Here is a 22,235-nt window from a genome sequence, read left to right as displayed (position 1 = left end):
TCCTTTTTATTGTTTACAAAATACCAACATAAATACATAAGAGGAGGCTGTGTGATATTGCTGTGTGTGGATACGTGTGTGTGAAACAGAGGAGCAGGCAGAAAAAGACAGCACTGAAACAAATGCTCCACCCCTCCGTAACAGACACACAGTGGCTTTTCACTAGTCAGAAAATAAAGTCACCTTCATACTTCACGTACTGCAGACAGAGAAGAGTAAAGACATGATGGCGTACAATGGAATAAAAATCACATTAAATAAAAAGAACCAAAATGATAAAATACTGCGATATAAAAGCAGCTAAACAATCTGTTAAAAAGATGGCGAGGAGGAGGAGAAGCACGACAGCACGGAAAGTGTGGAGGACCATCTGCAGACAGACAGGTCGGACCCTAAAAGCCCCAGCGGGCAGGTGGGCGACCCCCCCCCACAGCGACAGTAAACGGAACAACAGTGACAGCTGTGGGGAAACCTGCCCGACTCTCGCTTTCGTTTTGACTCTCCTTCATCACTTTAATAGACGCGCGTGACTAAGGAGATTAAGAGGAAAAGAAACGGCGACCCCCCTCCCCTCATCAGCATTTACAGAAACATCATCATCCTCAGTTTACACATGCACCCAGACCATGCTCCTTGTAGTGTGTCCAAAGTCGACTTGGTTACACTCTCACTGGAACCCCTTTCTATATTCAAAGCTGTAAAGTCATATTATCTGTACACCAAGGCATTTTTTTTTTTGCAGACTACAATCATCTGTTTCAAGAGCAAAAAGCAGTTTCCTAACATCTCTTAGTTACAATGAAGATGCTTCAGGCTACAAGGCAGGGAGGGACAGAAACACAGAGGAAGGACCGCTGAGGGAATGTGACGAGACACTGACGAGGTTTCTCTACTTTGTGTTGCATTTAGTCTCTGGCAAAAGAACTCCGATCTGATCCAGACTACAAATCCCTTAAAAATCTCCATTAAAAGCAACGTATGAACCCCTAACTCTCAAGTGTCCATCTCCAATAAACCTTAAAATTAAGGTTGGCTTTGTTCATTGGCTAATGTATATATAGATACCACTTTTATGTAATATCACTACCTGAAATGTATATATACATTAACTTAAATACAGCCTAGGAGACACGTAACCACAACACTGAAAATAACTGCTGTCAACAGGCCGTATGTTGCCATGACAGTGGACATGATTCACCAGAGAAGACAATAAAGAAGCAGAGACACTAAAAGACTCTATCGGCCTGAGTCACAGTCAGATTTGGGGATGAAAACTCTGCTGTTCTGGTCGACCTGTGTGGCGTTATGCTACTGTGAGAGTGCGGTGGTGCAATCAGTCTGTTCGCTCATCACGACCTGGACCAATGCGACTTGGGAAACGATCGTACGCCGTGTTTAGATTTAGCTGTTTTGAGTTTTTACAGTCGAGACTAAAGGTTTTTGTGTGGCGAGAAACATGGAGGGGGCTAAAAACTACCGATTGTCCGATGGCCTGCCGGGTGGAAGAAGGAGGAAGGCTGTTCACTGTGCGGTGCCAAAGGTTTCCTGGGAGGCGTACACCATGTAGAGGAAGCCGTCTTGGTCCCGCTCCCGCTCGTAGACCTCGGAGATGGCGGCCGACACTGACACCATGCTGTGGCCGTTCACAAGCAGGAAGAAGGCCTGGTTAGAGTTCAGCTGGAGACGCCTCCTAGTGGACAGACAGAGACAAGACAGAGTGAGGACAGGAGAATTTCAAAATAGACCTTTAGTGTCCGGTTGTTCTGTTTACACCAGTTCTGCTGTTATCAAAAGACAAATAAGGAAAGAAAGAAGAAGTGAGGATGAGAAAGGAAAGGGAACGAGGTAAAAGGAAAGGAAAGGAAAGGAAAGACAATGAAAGAAGAGGAGATTAGAGAAAAGAAAATAGGTAAAAGAAGGGGAGATGAGGAAAGGAATGGAACGGAAAAGAAATAAGAGAGGAGAAGAAAGAAAAGCAGGGGAGAGGGAAGGAAAGGAGAGAGGAGAAAATGAGAGAAGGAAGAGGTGAGGACAAGACAGGAAAGGAAAAAGAGGAAATGAAAAGGAGAGGAGAGGGCAGTGACGGAGGAGAAGTTGAAAGGAAAGAAAGAAGAAAGGAGAAAAAAAGAAAGGAGAGGAAATTCAAGAAAAAAGGAGGCGAGTGGGAGACAGGAAAGGACAGGAAAAGACAGACAAGTAAAGAAGATGAGAGGAGATGAGAGTGGAGGACTTGAGTTTACCTGATAATCTTGATGAGTTCACTCATGTTGACGTGGTCAGGCACCAGGAACTTGGTCTTGTCCAGGATGGGGAGCTGTTTCTCTCCTTTATACCTCTCAATGATGACCTACAGGAGACAGACACTCACGTCATCAGTCAGTGGTTTCTCCAGGTTCATTCCAGCTGCTGGGGTTCTAGGATTATATACAGCAAAGATGTATAGATATGCTGTGCTGTTTTTAGACCTCATATGCTGACAGCTCAAACTGTTTTGAGACAAAATGTCCAGGATCAATAGGGAGATGAAGTCACACGTATCAGATGATATGGTGACAGTAACATGACGCTCGCATCGCTGCATCTAGCGACCACGTTCACTGCACCACAACTGATTTGCTAGAGCTCTGAACACAGAATCTTTTATCCAGCAAGACGACATTTAATGGAGTTAAGATGCGTTTCCAACAAGCCTTTAAAAACAGCACAGCAGAGGCCCACACACCACTTCATCACTGACAACATCTGCAAATTACACGCACTCCTGTAACGCTAATCTGCTGCGTCTGTCTCCCACACCGCATCCTCTGATCTCTGCTACTTATCTGACCTATTTAATGTCTTATTAATGTTTGTGTTTATGCTGCTAGGATGGCCATGGTAACCTGACTGTCTGCAACAGATCAAATGTTGTATCATGGGATGTGTAGTCTTATATAACGATAGTGATGTACATTTTGATAGAGTACATTTTCAAGAAATTCATTTGAGAAAGTGTTCAAAAATTTGGGGGTTGATGCTGACATAAGGGAGTAAAACGATCAGGTATTGATATATATTAGCCAATATTCTTATTGTATTATACAGAGTATAATATATAGAACATACATTATATACAATATAAACATATTTGTCCACTGATCCCTCAAAAGTGTTTAACACCTTTGACAAAAATATGCAATGGAGGCAGGATATTTTACAGTATTTTATAGTCTAAAATGACATCAGGGCACTGAAACAGTTAACTTTCAGCAGTATTTTTTACCATAATTTAAAAAACACATACAGACTAAAATATATGTCCATATTAAACCTGAATTAAGAAAAAGGATAAAATACACAAAGTGCTACCTATAATGCTAAGTGAAAATAATCTGCACTGCATTTTGTAAAAAAATAAATAAAATAAATTAGTCGACCAATATATCTGTCATGTATTGATTAGTCAAAGAACAGAAAATCAATCTGCCTCTGTTTTTAAAATCAATCATTTACTATTAATAAGTAAAAAAATCCAAATATTCTCTTGTTTAAAGTGGAGACAACACTCCCCCTGCTGTTTCCAAGTGGTATTACTGCAGCTGAACACAACACTGGATAACTTTCTGTTTCCTCAGAGCTGAGCTCCATGGTGAAATGATCAACACCACTTTGTGAATAAGAGAAAAGACAGCAGTGTGTTCACTGAAAAGGTGAATTGAAAGCTCTTGTACTGATGTGCGTTACATAGTAATAACATAGTGTGAGTAACGTTAGCCCATTGCCTCGACAAACAAATAACTACAACAAGTGTCGGTGGTGGGCTGGAGGAGGAAATAACCTTAGAGAAAAACGTCAGGAGAAAAAGCATGAATTTGTTCATTCGTTTAGTCTTCAATGGAGTCATCCTTAAAACATTTAAAACACATGTAGTTTGGTTCAAGTTTAACCACCGTTTGAAATTCATCCACTACCCAACTTGTAACCAGGCAATATTAAAGAGCACAGCTGTCAAAGCTCACACCACTTCGTAACTGGAACAGTGAACATCTGATTGCTTCAGTTTTCCTAAATGAGGACGTCCTGACCTGCCACATGCATCAGTGAACACACTGAGCAACATGTTTGTTGAGAAATCGCTCGCCCTGGCTCTATTTCAGCAAAGTTTCACTCACCTCCAACCGATTTTATGTGGTTAAGATTGATGTGACATTCTTTATGCTTTTGTTTCCTCTCATCACAGCAGTCAAAGGGAGGACAACATTTCACTGAGAAGCGGCACCTTTTATACGATCCACAGCAGCCTTTTTATAGGAGTGTCCCAAAACAGACAGGGTTTGGAAGGACAGAAGGGAACTTTTGGGAGTTACAAATAAGTAAACTGTCCCATACTAGGCTGGTTTTAAAAGAAATATGTTAGTTATCAATAAATAGCTCAGACACTTAATTTACTCATCTACAGAGGGAGGGATTTCAAATGTGCCACTGAGGCATCACTGGTCTATATGGACAGTTATTTGATCTCATGTCTTCTCGTAAGGAAGCGGTGTCACTCGTTATCAACTGCAGTAAGCCAGCTGAGTTTGGTTGTAAAACAATAAGCTCTTGCTTCATAACTAAGTGGGATAATCAACAAGTAGCTATGTGTTTAGCGCCTAAAATCCTTTTATTTCTTATTTTTGACCACTGCATTGGTTTCATGCACTAAATTGTTTTGTTTTTTTATACCAGATGACTTTTGACTTGTCTGTTTTCATTTACAGCCTTTGTGAAGCATTTTGTCATGTGGATTTCGAAAAGTGCTCTATACATCTATATAAAAAGATGATTATTCTTATTCTTATCATTATTATTATCAAATTTACATTAAATTGATTTATTGCCCCACTCTATTATAAGTTAATGTTTATCTGTAATCTGTTGGCTGATAACTTAATCATTTTATTGTGTCATTTATTTTTTGTTTCATCTGAACGCTGACAACTGTTTTACTGAATAAGGAGAGTCAGTTTGTAACTACTAAACTATTAAACAAGTGAAAATAACACTAATGATGAAAATGAAAAAGAAATAGCAATTGCTGGTGTGAAATCTGAGCTCATGTTTTTGAAGTGCCTTGACATCTGTCTGGCATGAGAGCAGGTATCGTGCTCGGTGAGGTGGGGCCTGGACTCAGAGCTATAATCAGTCTGTCATACAGTCTCCTGCTCCCCCGCCTCCCACCACAGACTCCACTCAGGCCCTCTGGATGGAGTTACATTACAGTGACACAGCGCATCTGCCTCTGGTCTCAACACTTAGCATGACATGGCAGTTTATAACCCCAGGAGAGTACACAGGAAACACACACGCACGCACTGGGGAGCTTTTAAGATGAGACACGGGGCAGCAGATGGAGGGCTGCACTGATACTCTGTCTCAAAATGATAAAACGAGCAGGTGAAACACGAGGTGTGTGTCTGTTTATTGGTGGTTGCTAGGAGACACAGGAAATTTAACTAATTAGCAGACGCAGTCAGTCATACCCATTTGCTGAGGTCACTGTGGTCAAATTAACTTAATAAACTTAGAATTATGACCAGTGAGACAACAAAAAAAGTATCAAACCAGATGTGAGACGTGTGCCTGATTTCAACAAGTGACATTAAAAACGATCTCACAGACGACAACCAGGAAATATGTGGTCACATTTTCCGCTGCAGTACGCTTGTCTTCTTCTTTGTGTCTTCCTGTTAACTGTTACACACATCACACTGATATATTTCTCTGCATTCAGTTTTTTCCCCCCAGAGCATTTTCACAACAATGTTGCTTCACTGGATGTTTGGTGCTCATCAGAGTTATTATAGTTTTGTATACTTTATTAATTTCATTTTTATTCCTTTTTTAATTTTTGTTTCAATTCAGTTAAGTTTCAGGTAGTTCCCAGAGTGGGTTTTCTCCTTTTTGTCATTTCAAATGTTTCGTTTTTATAAGTTTCAGTATTAGTTTTACTTTTTTCAAAAATTATAATACGGGGGAGTATTTATCAGAGACGAAGAAGATTCAAGAAGTTCAGAATAGGTACAGTTAGGGCTGCAACCTTATTATTATTTTCATTAACAGTTAATCTGTTGACTATTTTCCTCAATAAATCCAATAATTGTTTGTTCAATAAAATGTTGATCAGTGTTTTCCAAAGCCCAAGACGACATCATTACATATCATGTTTTGTCATCAACCCAAAGATATTCAGTTTACTGTCAGAGAGGAATGAAGAAACCAGAAAATATTCACATTTGAGCAGCTGAAATCAAATCATCATCATATTTTTTTAATTAAAAAATGACTCACAACCATCAATCAATTATCCACATAACTGACGATTAACTTAACAGTAATCAATTAATCGCTGCAGCTCTAAGTACAAACAACACCATGAAGGCACAGTCATGCACACACCCCAGTCTCAATAAACACACACACTCATGCCTCGTCATGCTTGCTGTGTTGACAAATTTGACCAAATCAACAAATACTAAAAATAAAGATATTTCATGTATATTTTTATTTTCTTTCAAATACACAATATTGCTTCAGTTAGTTTTTGCTGTTTTCTAAAATCTGTTTTTTTTTTTATTTGTATTTCAGTTAACGTAGTTTTAGTTACATAACTTCGTGCTCACTCAGTCAGTTGGTCATTGCGAGTGAATATACATTATGTGAACTCACAGGTATCTTGTTGGGGTGCTGCTCTCGGATCAGTCTGACATCTTCTACTCTCTGCTCTGTAGGGCAGAAAAACAGACTGGGGTTAATGGAAATGTACAAGCAGACAAAGAGATCAGCAGGTCAGGGAAATCAGCAAGTGCTGATAAAACACTAATGAGGTCAAAGACGATGCAGACACACAGAGAAGCCATAAAAAAATGAGTCAGAGTATAAACAGAACCCCTCAGTCACTCCACACATGCATACAGTTTTCAAATCACCCGTCTGCGGGTTAGTATAATCACATGATCTAATTATAATATCTGGTTCAACAGCTTTAGGGAGGTCTTTTACACATCATACATCCATATGAGATCTTAACCAACAATGCTGCAGCTGTAATTGGTCCTTCTTATAAGATTTACTTTGAAAATATTCATTAAATAGTCATAATATGATTACATTCTTAGGCAGAATAGAAACATCTGGGAACAATGTATTTAAAAGACTGCTGAGTGGACTTAAGGCACTCTGGTGAAAACATAATGGGCTTTTCTAAAATCCACTCATGGTGTAACCACATTGTTCCACTGTGATTAGCAGATTATTAGACTAAAATTGTGCTTCACTCATTTTCTACTCAATTACTTCAAGCATGTGTTCACAAGTGTGTATAGTCTGCACACCCACACTCCACACCTCTGTGAAGAAACTGAAGCTAAAATGTGTAATTTAGGCTACACAATGGAGATCTTTCCCAATCTGAACAATGCATGTTCACTAAATGTCCTCAGTATAGGCTGAAGATTTAAAAATCATGTTCACATGTGCCTTTGTGTTTTCTATAACTCAGTTTGTTGCAATCTCAGCTGAAAACAGACCTTTACAACACCGTCTTTTCCCCTTCACCGTGATAAATCAAAAGATCAGGTCAGGTCAGTCAGCTGATTGAATAGATCATGGATCATGGCCTATGGCAGCACAGGCTCCTCCTTTCTGAGGTTTAACCCCGTTTTAAGTGATGTGTAACTGTGCCAAAATAAACATCCATAGATAACTCTGCACTTTGTGCTGACAACATCAACAACACAACACATGCGGGGAAAAAACATGCCAGCATCATGATCATCTGATGAAACCTCTGGTAGAAACAGGAAGAAATGTAGCTGGAGCCCAGCAATCAGAGGCAGTGCACTGGCTCCTGTCAGCTGTCAGAGTGAGGCTTTGAGTTGCTGATGTCCAGTCTTGTGACATGAAGCCACTAAAAATATTAGTACCAACTGCTAGGATATCTAATTCAATCAACTGACAAATGTTTATCTTCATGAGTGCACCATTTTCATGCTAAAATTGAGAAAATGTAGGGCATTGTTGTTTGACTAACATTTCAATCAGGATGAGTTCATCGCTCAAGGACAAGGAAGCTCTGTGTCTGGTCATGACCAGACCAAGGGACAAACAGCCTTTGAGTCATCAGATTTCAATCAAATAAAAGAAAAAAAAGGGAAGCAGTTGACCTAAAAGTATTTTTTTTCCACAACACATTTCTGTTCTGTCACAATATGGGAATGATTCAGCACCGCTTGGCACAACTACAAGATTCCCTGTGGTTTCCTGACTCATGTTATGGCCTATCGTACAGATATGAAACTTGAACTGCTTCATACTCAGAAACTGAACTTAAGTTTAGGCCTACAGATTCATACAGGCTTAATGACAACGTAATATACTAAAAATCTAGGTAGTCAAACATGTGGGCACAGATAATCATGTATACACAAGGCAGTGACATAGGAGCGAAATAAAAGCTTAGGCGATGTTGTAAAAGTTTTAAACAATCTGATTTTAAATGTACTTAAATGTACAATATGTAAATTCTGCTGTGATGGGTCTATCTAACAGTAAAACAGTACTTAAAATGTGGTTTGACTATGTTGTTTAGTAGCGTGCAATTATGTAACTACACAACACAACAAAAATATATAACCTAGGTACGACTGCAACTAACGGTTATTTTCATAGTCAATTAATCAGTCGATTATTTTCTCAATTAATCGATTAACAGTTGTTTGGTCCAGAAGATGGTGAAAAATGTCAATCAGTGTTTCCAAAAGAGAAAGACAATGTCCAAATGTTATGGCTTTAAGTGTGTCAAAAGTACAAGTAAAACATTCCACAAGTATGAATATATGCTAGTGTATACATAAATACATACATATACATACATACACAATCCTTCAAATTATCACAAACATTAAAAAAAAACATGTTTGGAGTTACATGATTTACAGAGGACAGGAGTATGAAAAATTGTCATCTAAACTGTAACTAGTAAGTAAAGCTGAGTAAAAAAGTGCAATATTTGCACCTGAGATGAAATGGAATAAAAGTATAAAGTAGCATAAAACAGAAACAGTCAAATAAAGTAAAAGTACCACAAATTTGTACTTAAGTAGCCTAAAGTACTTAAGTAAATGTATTTATTTACATTCCACTCCTGGACTTGAGTAAATGATGACTCAAGTATCACACTGTAAACAAGACTAACCTTTTTCACGGCAGCCATTTTGACATAAAACAGTGTAAACAAAGGTGTTACCAATTATACTAATTAATGTTCTGATATATTCAAGTCAAAAAGAGTCAGGGTGCTGCCATTGTTCGTGTTGGTTCACTGGAAAGGCTCTGCTGCACTAAACGGAACAGGGCCTTAATTAGTATCACTGGTGACACCTGTTTTTACTGTATTATTTCATATCAATATGGCCGCCGTGAAAACTGCCTGTACTACTATTTGTTCAAGTTTCAGCTGAGCCTTCGCCAGCAGTCAGCTGTAGTGTTACAGTAAAAATGATCAATTTGTCTTATATCTACAACTTCACCTGACGCATTCTCGTATATCGCTGAACGCACGTGACATCGATGTTTCCCTTTGCTGTCTGGTGCTCACGTGCTCTGGTTGTGTAAATTTGGACCAATAACGTGACGTTAAACAGGAAGTCGGTTACTGTTAGTCATACTGGGAATTATGTTTCCATGAAGGCACTGTTCCCAAACACAACTGAAGGAACAACTTATCAACCTAACGGACATTTAAATGCAAATGCTGTGTAATTATGTACTAAATTATTAAAAAAACACAAAGTTAGAGAGAGAGAAAATGGATAAACGAGCAAAAGTTGCATTTGTAGGAGCCCTGCAGGCCTCGTCTTCAGTTCTGTGGTGGGTGGAGAAGGCATAACTGAAACGAAACTGCATCGAGGCTGCGGCCTGGCCTTCAGACAAAAGATAAACTCTGCACTTTTTGGTATCATTTGAGTCTCGTTCCTGTTTTAAACTCATCTCTTCTTCTTCTTCTTCTCCTCCTCCTCCTCTATAAACTGTCCCATCCCCCAATCCTGCAGCTCTATTTTCCTCTGCCCTGCATTTCGACACCACTTTGTTTTTCTCCCACCGCTCTGATGCAAATAAACACACACACAGTCTGGGAGAGACAGGCCTGCAGCAAATACACCTATTCTATTCTTATCTATTCTAATCTATTCCTTTCTATTTTTAAACTTGTATGTAAACGAGTGAGAACAATTTGTCTTTTATCCCCTTTTGGATAAGTTCACACAAGCACAGAGCACCGTATATGGTTAGGATATGTAATGAGCTGTACAGCTGTGTTTAACATACATTTAAACTGTGCACCGAACTAGATAGACAAAATGAACGCTAATACTCAGCACTGGGATAATAATTAACAACTACTTGGCCTGTCCACATTAACGATGTAATTCACACTGGTACAGTTCAGAGACAAATTCGGCCGACAGCTGCAAACATAATTCTGTACATAAATGACAGTGAGCAGAGGATTTGCATGTAAAATGGTGAAATAAAGCTGTAAGAAGACCTACCGAACGTCCTTCTTTGTTTGAAGGTTTTTTCTGAAGGCATATTGCGTCAAAGTCAGCCAGTTGGCAGTAGATGGAAACAGAGGTAGCGGCGGTATCAAAGCGGAAATATAAAAGCTAAAAACGGCTTATAAAAGTGTCCGTGGTGTCGGTGCTGGTAGTTTATTGGTAAAATAAGAGCTGAAGCGCAGTAGTTCGGAGCTTGTTTGATGTCGCTGCTTCCTTCCTCTGTGTTTTTATCAGGACGAGCTCGAGCAAGCAAAACAAACCTGTCAGCTGACCTCTGACGTCATTTCGCCTCCCTCCATCTCCCTCGGTCTCTCTCTCTCTCTCTCTCTGTCAAATTCAATTTAAGACAAAAACACTTAGTTAACGGTGAATAAACAGACAAGCACTAAACTGTAGGACTTTGAGTGGTTCCTTTGATTTTTTCTTTCTTTTGAGAAACCCTGGGTTTCATCTTGTCAAAAAACGATACAATTTCAATCATGCTGATAATTTTTTTGGCAAGAGTTAATGTTCCCTTAGACCCAGGGAATGAAGATAAGGCATATTTTAAGAACTTTTAAGGACTTCTGAACACCCCCACCCCTGTTTTTTCTGTCCTTTTTCATTATTTGTGGAGGGATAAATGTCGTCAGTATTGGCTCTTAAGCTGAAGGTAGTTGTGCACTTATAAAGTCATTTTTTAAAATGGTGGAAATAGTTTATTTCCCATATTTAAAACCCCTTTTGAATATACAAACTTCATGGCCTACTAAAAATAACAGACAACTACTGGTCAAATGTATATTATATATAGTTGTGTGTTATGACCCCATTTGTTAGTCCTTTTTGAGGAATTTATTTATTTTTTATTTATTCATTTTTCCCCCCTTTTTTCTCTTTTGCCTACCTCCGTTTATTTTATGTTGTTTACATAGTGTTATGGTACTTTGTATATATGTGTGTGAATGGATGTAGATATTTGTATGTATGGTACTATGTTATATGTGTTCAAAAACTTGCAAAAAACATGGAAGGCCGTATGTAGAGCCAGTGTTTAATAAGTCTGTTTGGGATACTGTAGAAACATGATGGTGCAACAGCTATATTTTACAAGTAGTAAGTAGACAGTGTGCATTAAAATGGATTATTGAGATCCTTGAAGAACTCTTTCATCCAGGGTTCTTAATATAAGAGGGTTCTCGGTAGGACCGTCTGTGTGGGTTTTGGGTAAAGCCCTTGGAACACAAAAGGGTTCTCAGTAGAAACCCCTTGCTGGGTTTTAGATGAAACTCTCATAATAAAAAAGGGGCTCTTGGTAAAAAAAACAATGGGTGGGTTCATATTAGTACCCTTAGAGGGTGGAAATGTTTTGGACAGAATCCCAGGACAGGGTTCTGGGTGGAACCATTACACCATAGAAAGGTTTTCTGTAGAACCTCTCATAGGGGGTGTTCTGGGTGAAACCTTTCGCAGATGGTTCTAGGTATAACCCTTTATGATGAGTTCTAGGTAGAAAAGGTCACCAAGTCAAATTATAGATCTGCTGGGATGATGATACTTAAGTGCAAAAGTAGTCATTTTATATTCTTAGACTCGTATTGATATTCATACTCATATAAACAAATTATTGTTGTAGCTGCTCGTAGAACTGAGTGACTAGTGGTAATATTTTATACTGTTGGTAGTATAACATACCACTTCATAAGAATTATCAGATCAGAATAACTTTGTTATTTTTCATCTTGGATCCTATTTTCCCACATTTTTGTGTCACATCTAACTCCACAAATTAAGAGTTTATTTCGACCAAACCAGAGTTGGTGATTCATGAAGCAGTGGGAAGAAAAACCAAGATGGTTTTGGTAACTTTGTTTCTGTTGAGTTAAAATGCAGTGTATTTTACGATGATAAATTGGAGTCTGTGGCTTCGAGGATGGTGATATAATGGCTATTTCCAGTTAAACAAAAAGGATCTTACTCTTTAAAAATGTCTCTCTCTGCAGGGATCATTTCCATAATGTTGTCAGACACTTAGAATAACAGTCTGAGCCTGTCAGTAGCAAAAACAAGCACTTTTAGTGGACATACACTGACAGGCTTCTGTAGGGCGGGTCTATTCTGTCTGGTGTGAAATGATGAATATATCTCTTAGCTAGTTTGAGACATCTGAACCAATGTGGTATTGATTACACTTTTTAAAAACACCTACGCCATGTGCTATGATTCACTACAACAGGATTACACCCCTCCACACCCAACATTTGCTCAGTAGAGCTTCACACTGCACTCTGGTCTGGTGGGCCACAGAGAAACTCACATCAGCTGCACTAACAAGTTCTAAAATATGTCTCTTGAACCTGAAGAGTCATAAAGCTGAAAATCACTCGTGAGTGAGGTCAGTGTGCTTGGCAGCCAGGATTTTTGTTTTCAAATGAGAAGACTGTGAAAAATTGTGAAAGTACCTGTTTGATGATTCCCACTTAGGGGGGAAATGAAAAAATAGAAATCCACTTTCCTTTGTTTTGTTTTGTTTTTTGTATATTAAAAAACCTGTAAAGGAAAAAAACAATTTGTTATCTGTCTTCTCTGATATGCTTTTAAATGGAAATTGAGAATTAAAATAAGCCTAAATGTCCAAGAAAAACAGCTAAAGGGTTGTTTAAAAAAAAAAATATATATATATACTGGTTGTTCTTCATGTTTTTTGTTTCCATTCATCCATTGTCTGTAACCTTATCCTGATGAGGCTGGAGCCTATCCCAGCTGACACTGGGCAAGAGGTGAGGTTCACCCTGGACAAGTGACATCACAGGACTGACACACAGAGACAGACAAACACTCTCACTCACATTCACATTCACAGAGTATTCTGTGTGACCTATTAACCCTCAGTGATTTTCCCATTGGGCTCACTTGTTTTTAAATCTGAATGGTCCTGCCACAGGAATTACATTACAGACTGTTTTACAGCTGAAGCAGTCTCACCCAATACTGGACTGATTGTTGTTCTGTTGTTATAAATGTAAAGATTTAAAAAGACAGTATATTATAATTACAAATAAATATGAGGGAGCACTGCCTCCAGGGGCTTGCAAATAGGTAGTAATAAATACTGTACTGAATTATACATAGTTTTTATATATCTGTCAATAAAATTACACGTAGAGGGTGGTCCTAAACAACATGTGTTCCATCTTATACACAAATATAGTCATAAATACACATCAGGAAGGCTATTTTCATAATACATGTAAGTATCCACTAACCCTGTCATGAACAAACTAAGAACATACACTCATGTGATATGACTTAAAGGTTTCATAAGACGAGTGAATTAAATGTGAGAAGTGACACAAGCAGCAGCATAAGAAAAGAAAAAATAAATTATCCTCACAGTAGGCTTTTAGTTTTATATGACCAAAGAATATATAGTTTGGACCCAGCTGATACTGACAGTCTGTATGGAGTGATTTCAGGGCTCCTTTAAACTGCCATGGAAAATTCCATATTTTGGACCCTCAGTAAAATATACTAAACTGAGATTGTAAAGTACAGGAATGAGGGGCTTTAAGAGGACAAGAGCTACATGTGGAATAATTATGAAACTGATAATTACATGCAAATATGTCATGAAAAAAAATGGGCAGGAACTATGAACAAATAATCTGAAAACAGTTCACTCAATAAATCACCTAACTGAAAAAAATAGAGGCTGAGAGGAAAGTTTTTGACACAACTTGTGTACATCTCTGAAGATGATAAATAAGCTCAGTTTTGGTCTGATGAGTCCTAGCCCAAGCTATATTACAATAATTAATATATAGATAGGCTACCTCAGTGTTAATCAAGTGATGTTTTTTGCCTGGTAAACCAATACTCTATGCAATTTTTGTGGTTATAGTAATTATATAAGGTTTCCAAGATAAAGAATATTCTGACTCTCAGAGAAACTGTGTAGAATTCACATTAATTTTAAGGATGATATCAATTGCAGTTTTTGTCTAGGAATTAAAATTCCCTGTTTTGAAACCAAAAAAGATTGAACTTTTTTTTTTTTTTTTTTAAGGTTAAGTGAAAATTTGTTGCACAGCTTCCTAAGTTCTTCATTTCACACCTTAATGATGGTATCAGGATCTTTATATGAATAGAAGACACTTGTGTCATCTGCTAATCAAATTTTAAAAAACTTGTCTGAGACATCAGGAAGGTCATTAACAGGCTTGGAAAAGTTATTTTAAAAGTGAATTCTGATACAGTTACTAACTACCTGTTAAAACGTGTAATCAGTAACCTAATCCAAGTATCACAATATTAAAGTAATGTAATCTGATTACTTTTGGATCTCCTAAATGTCAAATATGTTATATAAGGATGTTTTATGTATTTCTCAGTTGGATTTCATGTGATGGGGGAGCGCAAGAAAGACACCTACCACTCGTCTTCACTGTGGACCAGAGGGCCTTCTGGGATGGAGAGGAGTTTGTTGGGACTTTGGGCCTCACCCTGAGCTGTGTCCAGAGGTCAGCAGGAGCTGCAGCGTCATCGGTGGAGTGCTGAACGGAGGAGTCCATCTCTCCAGCAGTGGTGGTGGTGGTGTCCTGTGGTGGTGGTGTCCTGTGTGGGGCTGAAGGTTAAGATGGTGTCCATGATCCTTTCTGCTTCCTGGATCAGGTGCAGGGTGGAAGTTCTTCGCTCCAGCTTCTCAATTTCCTGGACAAGATGGATGCAGCTCACACAGTCAGGTGGCGAGGTAAGTGGAGCCATTGTCTTTGTAGGACTAGAAACGGGGGGGGGACAACTATGGCCAGTACAGGGTGTAATCTGTGTGCATGGCAAACTAATAACAAATGGCAGAAGATAACAGACAAGCTTGAATGGTTACATACAGTTAAGGGCTCCACTATTGGGGCCTGCTGCAAGCTAAAATTGAAGAAAACAAGATACAAGCAAAGACACTATAACAAAGAAAAACAACACAACACTGTAAAAAGGATAAAAACAGTAAAACTAGCAAAATAAGACACTAAGAATACATTAAAATAAAGAGGACAGACATAACAGAGACATAACATGATGTTGTCAAGACAGTATAAATAATAAAGGAATGGAATAAGACAACAACATGTAATGTCAGTATAAGGTGCAAATAAAAGAATAAAAATTAAATATATTAAAAAGAGATGACAACATCACATAAAAGCAAGTCTATAAAAATTAGTTTTAAGAAGTGATTTAAAAGATGTAACTGATTCTGTGAGCCTTATCTCCTCGGGCAGGTCATTCCAAAGTCAAGGGACCCTGATGGAAAAAGCGCAGTCACCTTTAGATTTAAGCCTTGACTTTGGAACAGCCAGGAGTTCCCCGCCCGAGGACCTAAGGCTGCATAGTGGCTCATAAGGGGTTAACATTTCAGCCATGTAGCGTAAGTGTAATGGAGTCTGGAGAATATGAATGAGTGGATGACTGTTTCCAGGTCAGAGTGTGGGAGCAGTGGTTTGATTTTTGAAATGGTACATAGATGGAGAAAACAGGACTGGACGACTTTGTTGATGTGAGTATGGAAGCTGAGATCAGAATCAAAAATTACTCCTAGGTTTCTGGCAGAGGATCTGACATTTGTGGACGGGGGACCAAGACTAATTTTGATGGAAGAAATGGAATTTGGTGGACCGAACAGAATGATTTCTGATTTAGAGTTGTTAAACTGAAGAAAGTTCTGGACCATCCAACAGTTTATATCACTGAGGCAGTTTAACACAGCAGCTAGGCTTCTAGGTTCATCCAGTCTCAGGGACGGGTATATCTGTGTGTCGTCTGCATAACAATGGAAAGACACAATGTGTTGCTGAATAATCTGGCCGAGCAGGAGCATATAAATAGAAAATAAAATTGGACCGAAGATTGAAAAAAAACAACAACAAAAAACGAATACTCAAATAAAATTACCGTCACACTGTAATTTAATCCAGGACTTACTAAATATAGTTAATCACTTTTCATCTCTGCTTATGGACACCAGCATTGATGGTAGTTGTAGTCCAAAGGAAGTAGGCCAAGAAATATATGCAGTTCTAATTTTTCTCCAGCAGGTGGAGAACTCTGCTCACCTGTTGCTGCTGATCTGGACTGTCAAAGGGAACAGCGCTGGTCTCAGGGACCAGAGCTGGAGGGGCAACGTCTGGTCCACCTAACTACACTCTGTACCTCATGTAGAAATTTCAACTGGTCTTAAATCAGCTTGAGAGTTGCCTCAGTTTGCTTTTTACTGTAATACAGAAGTCTTATGCTGTAAGAGAGACAGTAACACACTGTCAGTGTGAGGGCCAGGCCTGTGTTACCTTTCCAAACGCTAAGTGAGAACATACACAACCATATCCTTCACAGTCATTCACACACACACACACACACACGTATTATTCCCTCTTTGTTCCAGCTCTTCCTGTATGATCGACTGATTTTACAGTGTGTTTGTTTATTCACACAGGACCTCCCAGTGCTTTATATTTTTAGGTTGGCCATGCTGCAAAGCCTTCCCCACGGATTTCCACCTGAAACCCCCCAACTGGTGCTCAGTCAGGTGTGTGCGTCTCTGCATGTGCGAGTGCTGCATATTACTGCTTTGTGTGTGTGTGTGTGTTTGTGCACGTGCTGGCACCCAGCCGGGTGTGTCTACGACAGGCATGAAGTCAGTTAGAAATGATCTGCAGCTCACACACACACACACAGAGTATCATCCACCACAGTGAGCTGTGTGTTTGTCTCAGCATGGTGCAGGCCCTGAGGACTGTGTGTGTGTGTGTGTGTGTGTGTGTGTGTGTGTGTGTGTGTGTGTGTGTGTGTGTGTGTGTGTGTATGAAGCATCCACCCCTCTCTTTTCAAGTCAAAGACAGCTGTAGACGCTGATAACACATGAAATTGTAGTTGGGGGTTTTGGACTGTGAGTGTGTGTGTGAGTGTGTGAGTGTGTGTGTTCTGTGTCTGAGCACACACCTATGAGTCGGGGGACACCCCTACCCTTCAATCAAATATTTGCTGTCAATATTTAGAGCCTCCCTCTCCCTCCTGCCTGCTCCCTCCACTCATTAGGTGGTGGCGTGGTGGTTTCTTGGTTCTCACCAGGAGGCTCCACCAGTGCAGAGCGGGTCTCAATCAGCTGTGCAGACGGCTGCAGTGCTAATCCGTGTGATATGAAATGTTGACACTGTTACAGTGTTATATATTACAGGCAGGAACAATACGAGAGAGGTCGATAACAATAACAGGTGAGGGATATGAACGGGAGCAAAGGTGGAGGTGTGTGTGTGTGTTTTCACATTGTGTGAAATAGTTCCCACTGTGTATCCATCAACACATAAAAGAGGAGAGCAAATGATTAATTATTGATTTGTTGTATTAAATCCAGGGAACAGGCATGGATAAGTCAAAGCTATTTATTTCGAAGTATTTAGGAAAGAAGTGTCGGATCACACAAATGACAATTAAAGTTTTCATTTTTGCACTCTCAGCACTGAAAAATTCAACATTTGACTGAACGAAAAAAACAACAACTTTCAAGACACAATATTCTGGTTACTTTGAATAATCCACTGATCTCAGTGTGAAAAAACCTGCTTGGTACAACTTAATGATAAGAATATCCTTATAAATGATTTATACATGGTATATAATTGGGTTATTAGTTAGGTTGTAAACACTTAATAAATCATTAATCAGCTGTTACAACATATTAGATAAAAAGGGCTGCAACTAATGATTATTTTAATCATCAATTAATCTGTTGATTATTTTATTGGATAACTGATTAGTTGTTTGATCTATAAAATGTCAGAATGTGGTTCAGTGTTTCTCAGAGCCCAAAATGACGTCTTGTTCTACCCACAACCCAAAAATACTCAGTTTACTGTCACAGAGGAGTAAAGAAACCAGAAAATATTCACATTTTAGAAGATGAAATAAAAGTATTTTTTTTAACTTTTTTTCTTAAAAATTTACTCAAACCAATCAATCAATTAGATTAGCAAAATAGTTGGCAATTAATTTATTAGCTGATAAATAATCAATGAATTGTTGCGGCTCTGAAGAGGACAACAGTGATCTGTTGCTCGCCAAATCGTGAGCCCACATTAATCTTCAGAATTGAAAGCCTCATTGCTTCCTCTGTCTTCTCCATCAGCAGCATTTACACGAGTCAACTCAAACACATATTTGTTGACAAGTTACTAACATTTAACCTCCGTCAGAATATTTTACTAGTCCAAAAATATCATTTGGCATCAAATTAATGTATCAGATTACAGTAAGGCTTTGGGAGTACTGTTTATGTGGAACCCTGTGTTGTTAATAACTGTTTGTTAATGGTATTTCAAGTTTACAACCTCATCATAAATCACATATAAATCATTTATAAGGATAGTCTTGTTGGAGGTACCAACACCTTTAAGGAAGCTAAAATGGAAATGAAACAAAATTCTATGTTCTCTGGATATCGATGGAAGCCCTGAGAGGCAAGTGTGAAAAAAAAATCTGGTGATCCATTTTTCAAGTCGGGTCTAAATGTTTTTTTTTTCCCCGTGTTTACATATGGAATTTTGTTTAACATAAAGCAAAGTTATTGCCCGGGCTGCCTTGAAATTTTAAGTTGATTGAACTGGAAAAGAGAAGTTGAAGCAATTTTTATGATGCCTTTGATGATAGGACAGCTGTAGAGAGGACAGGAAGGGGGGAGAGAGCGAGGGGACAACATGCAGCAAAGGACCACAGGTGGGAATCAAACCCACAGCAGCTGCAGAGGGTTCAGGGCCTCAGTACATGGGTCACACACTCTACTAACTGAGCTACAAGGCCACAACAGCTGAGGTCATTTTCAAATAATATTTCTTTTCTAGTCAAATAAACTTGATATGAATTCAGCTGTTCTAGAGAAAACATGTCTGCAGTGTTTTGAATGACTTATCTTAAAGTGTATGAGGGACACAGCAAGTTTCCTTCAATAAAAAGGACGAGTCTCAGGAGAGTTTTACCTCTCAAACAGTGCATGCTGGTAAGTCTGCTAATATACTGATCATATTTCTTTAGAAACTTGATTTAATGAGTTTATTGAACTCTGTACAGAACATTCATTCAGTTCATCATTTCAAGTCAAAAGGTTTCAAGAACTTGTTTGTGCATCTTTCTCTTCCCCGTTTAGAACAAGGAACAGTCATGCACTTTATCCTCTTGTGACCAAAATGAGCATCACAAAAACAAACGTGTAAAAAATGATCCACAGAAGGAAAAAAAGGAACTTTTAAAAAATTTCTTGGCAAAACTTTTTTCTCATCTTTGTCACAGATGCAAAAAAATGAAGGAACTTAAAATTATTATCTTGACAAAGCATTTTTTTTTTATCTGTTCTTAAGTCATAAACACGGGGGAAAAAACATCAGACTTAGAAATCTGATTTTTTTTCTTTACCTGCCTCTGACGGCAAAAACAACATTTATTTTGACATTTAGCTGAAATCTCTCTCTTATGAATGTGTCTTATGTACAGATTTTTGTACAGACAGATATAAAAAAAATGCTTTACAGTAACACATTTGTGATTGTGATTAAATACAAGCTATCAGCAACTACTAATCTACTATTCTGTATATTTAAATATTTGTTTTGACTGAGGTATGTGTTCATACACAGAAAAACATAACTAACAACTACAACTGTATATAATGTGTAAATACACAAAGTGAGTTTGCTGATCACAGCAGACAGCAGTAACACTGTTCATCTAGAATCAAGTGGAGCAAAAGACAATGACGGCGTACAAAGAGAAGAAATATGGCAGCCATCTTTGGAGTAATAAAACTGCGGCCCTTCAGTCATCAGTGAACATTCTGGCTGCTTTTTATATGTCAGGGGATAATGAAGTCCCCCCACCAGGTAAATCTTTTCTGACCTTTTTGCAGCCACTACCTTGTATCCATAAGATTATCTGTTATTCGCCACCCTGCCTGTATTTTTCACCAGCTTTACTCCTAGTGAAGCTTTGAAAGGCGCAGTGCGTAAGATTTACAGGGATCTATTGTAGAAATCAAATATAATACTCATAATTATGTTTTCCTGAGTGTATAATCAAGTGAAAATAAGAATTGTATTTCCGTTGCATTAGCTTGAGCTATATATGTCTACAGAGTGGTGCATGTTAAAAATGTTGTGAATAATAGCTTGAACAAGAAATGTTACTTAATAAACGAGAAAACTTTGATATTCTTTATTTAACCGTTATGAAAACATGAAGGAGTCGTGATTGGCTGAATTTGACCAATGAACTCTTGCGAACTCTCTGTTTCTCTAAAGTTGAAACATGCAGCATTGATATAACGAGGCATTTTAACTTTACATATAAAGGTTGATTTATTATCTTAAGCTAATGTTCTTAACATTACTCCTTTAGATGTTTTATTTTGACATATTTTAGGGTGCTGATGTTGGATATTGTGCTGCACTGGTGCTGGAGGTGGAGGCGTTGCAGCTGTGGATGTAATGGATCACTGTCACTTCTGCTGTCTGTGTTGTTTCTTTGTATTGTTGACTCTGTAGTAGCTTAGGATATGTCTTTTTTTTAATGCATCATAATGCAATTTTTACTACTTTGACCTTATACTGATTGCTCTATTATATTGGCTAAAATTTGAAGATGGTTTAACTTTTTTTTTTTTTTTTTTAATCTAAGCCTTTATTTCCCCACCACTTTCACCAATTTGTGCCTTTTCTGCATCAGATTATACTGGGAATTTCTATATGTACAGAAAAACACAAAATTCTGCTCCCAGGTAACAATTCAAAACATGGAATATAAAGCAGAAAAAGCAAGTGGTTTTTCAAAATAAAAGTCCTCTACTTCTTTCATGTCAAATGCATGTGTTCTAAATATTGTCCCCCCATTCCAAATAATATTGATCAGTATCAAATTGGTACAACACAGTCACTAATGCACACATAACATGAGAAGTGAAACTGGAAATACAGATGAAAGCACAAACAAAAGGATGGACGATTTATAATAAAGCATTTTGCATCACATCTGCTGGCTCACGCTCTGCTGAATCATTCCCAGCTTCAGCCTGAACGAAGACCAGTCCCATTCAAAGGACTCCTCATAACTCCTTCATTTATATTAAAATACATCAGTAACAGCTGGACCTCTGAATGTGCGCAGAGATCTGACCTCCTCTTCAACAACCAGCTTCTCTGGCTGACTTGAAGTGTATATTGTTACAACATTTTTTCATAAAATTGAACCGTCAGTGTTTAGGTGGTCGGTCAAGGTTGTACGTCTCCTACTACCACTTGTAGTGGAAGAGGCTGAGCGTTTCATCAGTTCCATCACTTTTAGCTTTCTGTTTCAACCTGTTAAGACCAATCTGCTCGCTTGCTAACTAGTTTTCTTTCTCAATTATAACATGCACCGTTCAGGTGTCACAGATGAGTCACCGTGTGTTTCAAATGACCTTAGCTACTCTACAATCTGTCTGTGTTCCACCTGGCAACTGCAGAAGTACACCAGGCGTCCAGATACTGTACAGAAATAGTAAAAGGACAGTCAGGCTCCTTCCATTTGTTTGTTCAAGAGCTTAGGGGTGGCTGCATTGATCCCCATTGTATCAATAATACTAATAATACTGATATGAAGTCTTGA

At 38.4% G+C, this 22,235-nt stretch overlaps 1 protein-coding gene across 1 annotated transcript; it reads right to left on the bottom strand.

Moving 5' to 3' along the window:
* Nucleotides 1–472: 472 nt before the first annotated feature.
* map1lc3b (microtubule-associated protein 1 light chain 3 beta) lies at nt 473–10,838 on the bottom strand. The gene is made up of 4 exons (XM_084733478.1): nt 10,575–10,838; nt 6,691–6,746; nt 2,244–2,350; nt 473–1,693 (listed from the first exon to the last, which is right to left on the bottom strand). The coding sequence occupies exons 1-4, from the start codon at nt 10,612–10,614 to the stop codon at nt 1,525–1,527; spliced, it is 372 nt and encodes a 123-aa protein (XP_084589604.1). The 5' UTR covers nt 10,615–10,838; the 3' UTR covers nt 473–1,524.
* Between the last annotated feature and the right edge of the window lie 11,397 nt (nt 10,839–22,235).

This window comes from Lutjanus erythropterus, chromosome 13, assembly GCF_056507025.1.
Source record: "Lutjanus erythropterus isolate fLutEry1 chromosome 13, fLutEry1.hap2, whole genome shotgun sequence".
Lineage (NCBI taxonomy): Eukaryota > Metazoa > Chordata > Actinopteri > Lutjaniformes > Lutjanidae > Lutjanus > Lutjanus erythropterus.
The sequence above is the reverse complement of the archived record's forward strand: the minus strand, read 5'-3'. Positions and strand labels throughout refer to the sequence as shown.

Coding starts and splice junctions, on each gene's coding strand:
- map1lc3b (XM_084733478.1), bottom strand. CDS start 10,614: ATGCCTTCAGAAAAAACCTTCAAACAAAGAAGGACGTTCG. Junction 2,351..6,690: donor AGCACCCCAACAAGATACCT/GTGAGTTCACAT, acceptor TGTCTCCTGTAG/GTCATCATTGAGAGGTATAA. Junction 1,694..2,243: donor GAACTCATCAAGATTATCAG/GTAAACTCAAGT, acceptor TCTGTCCACTAG/GAGGCGTCTCCAGCTGAACT.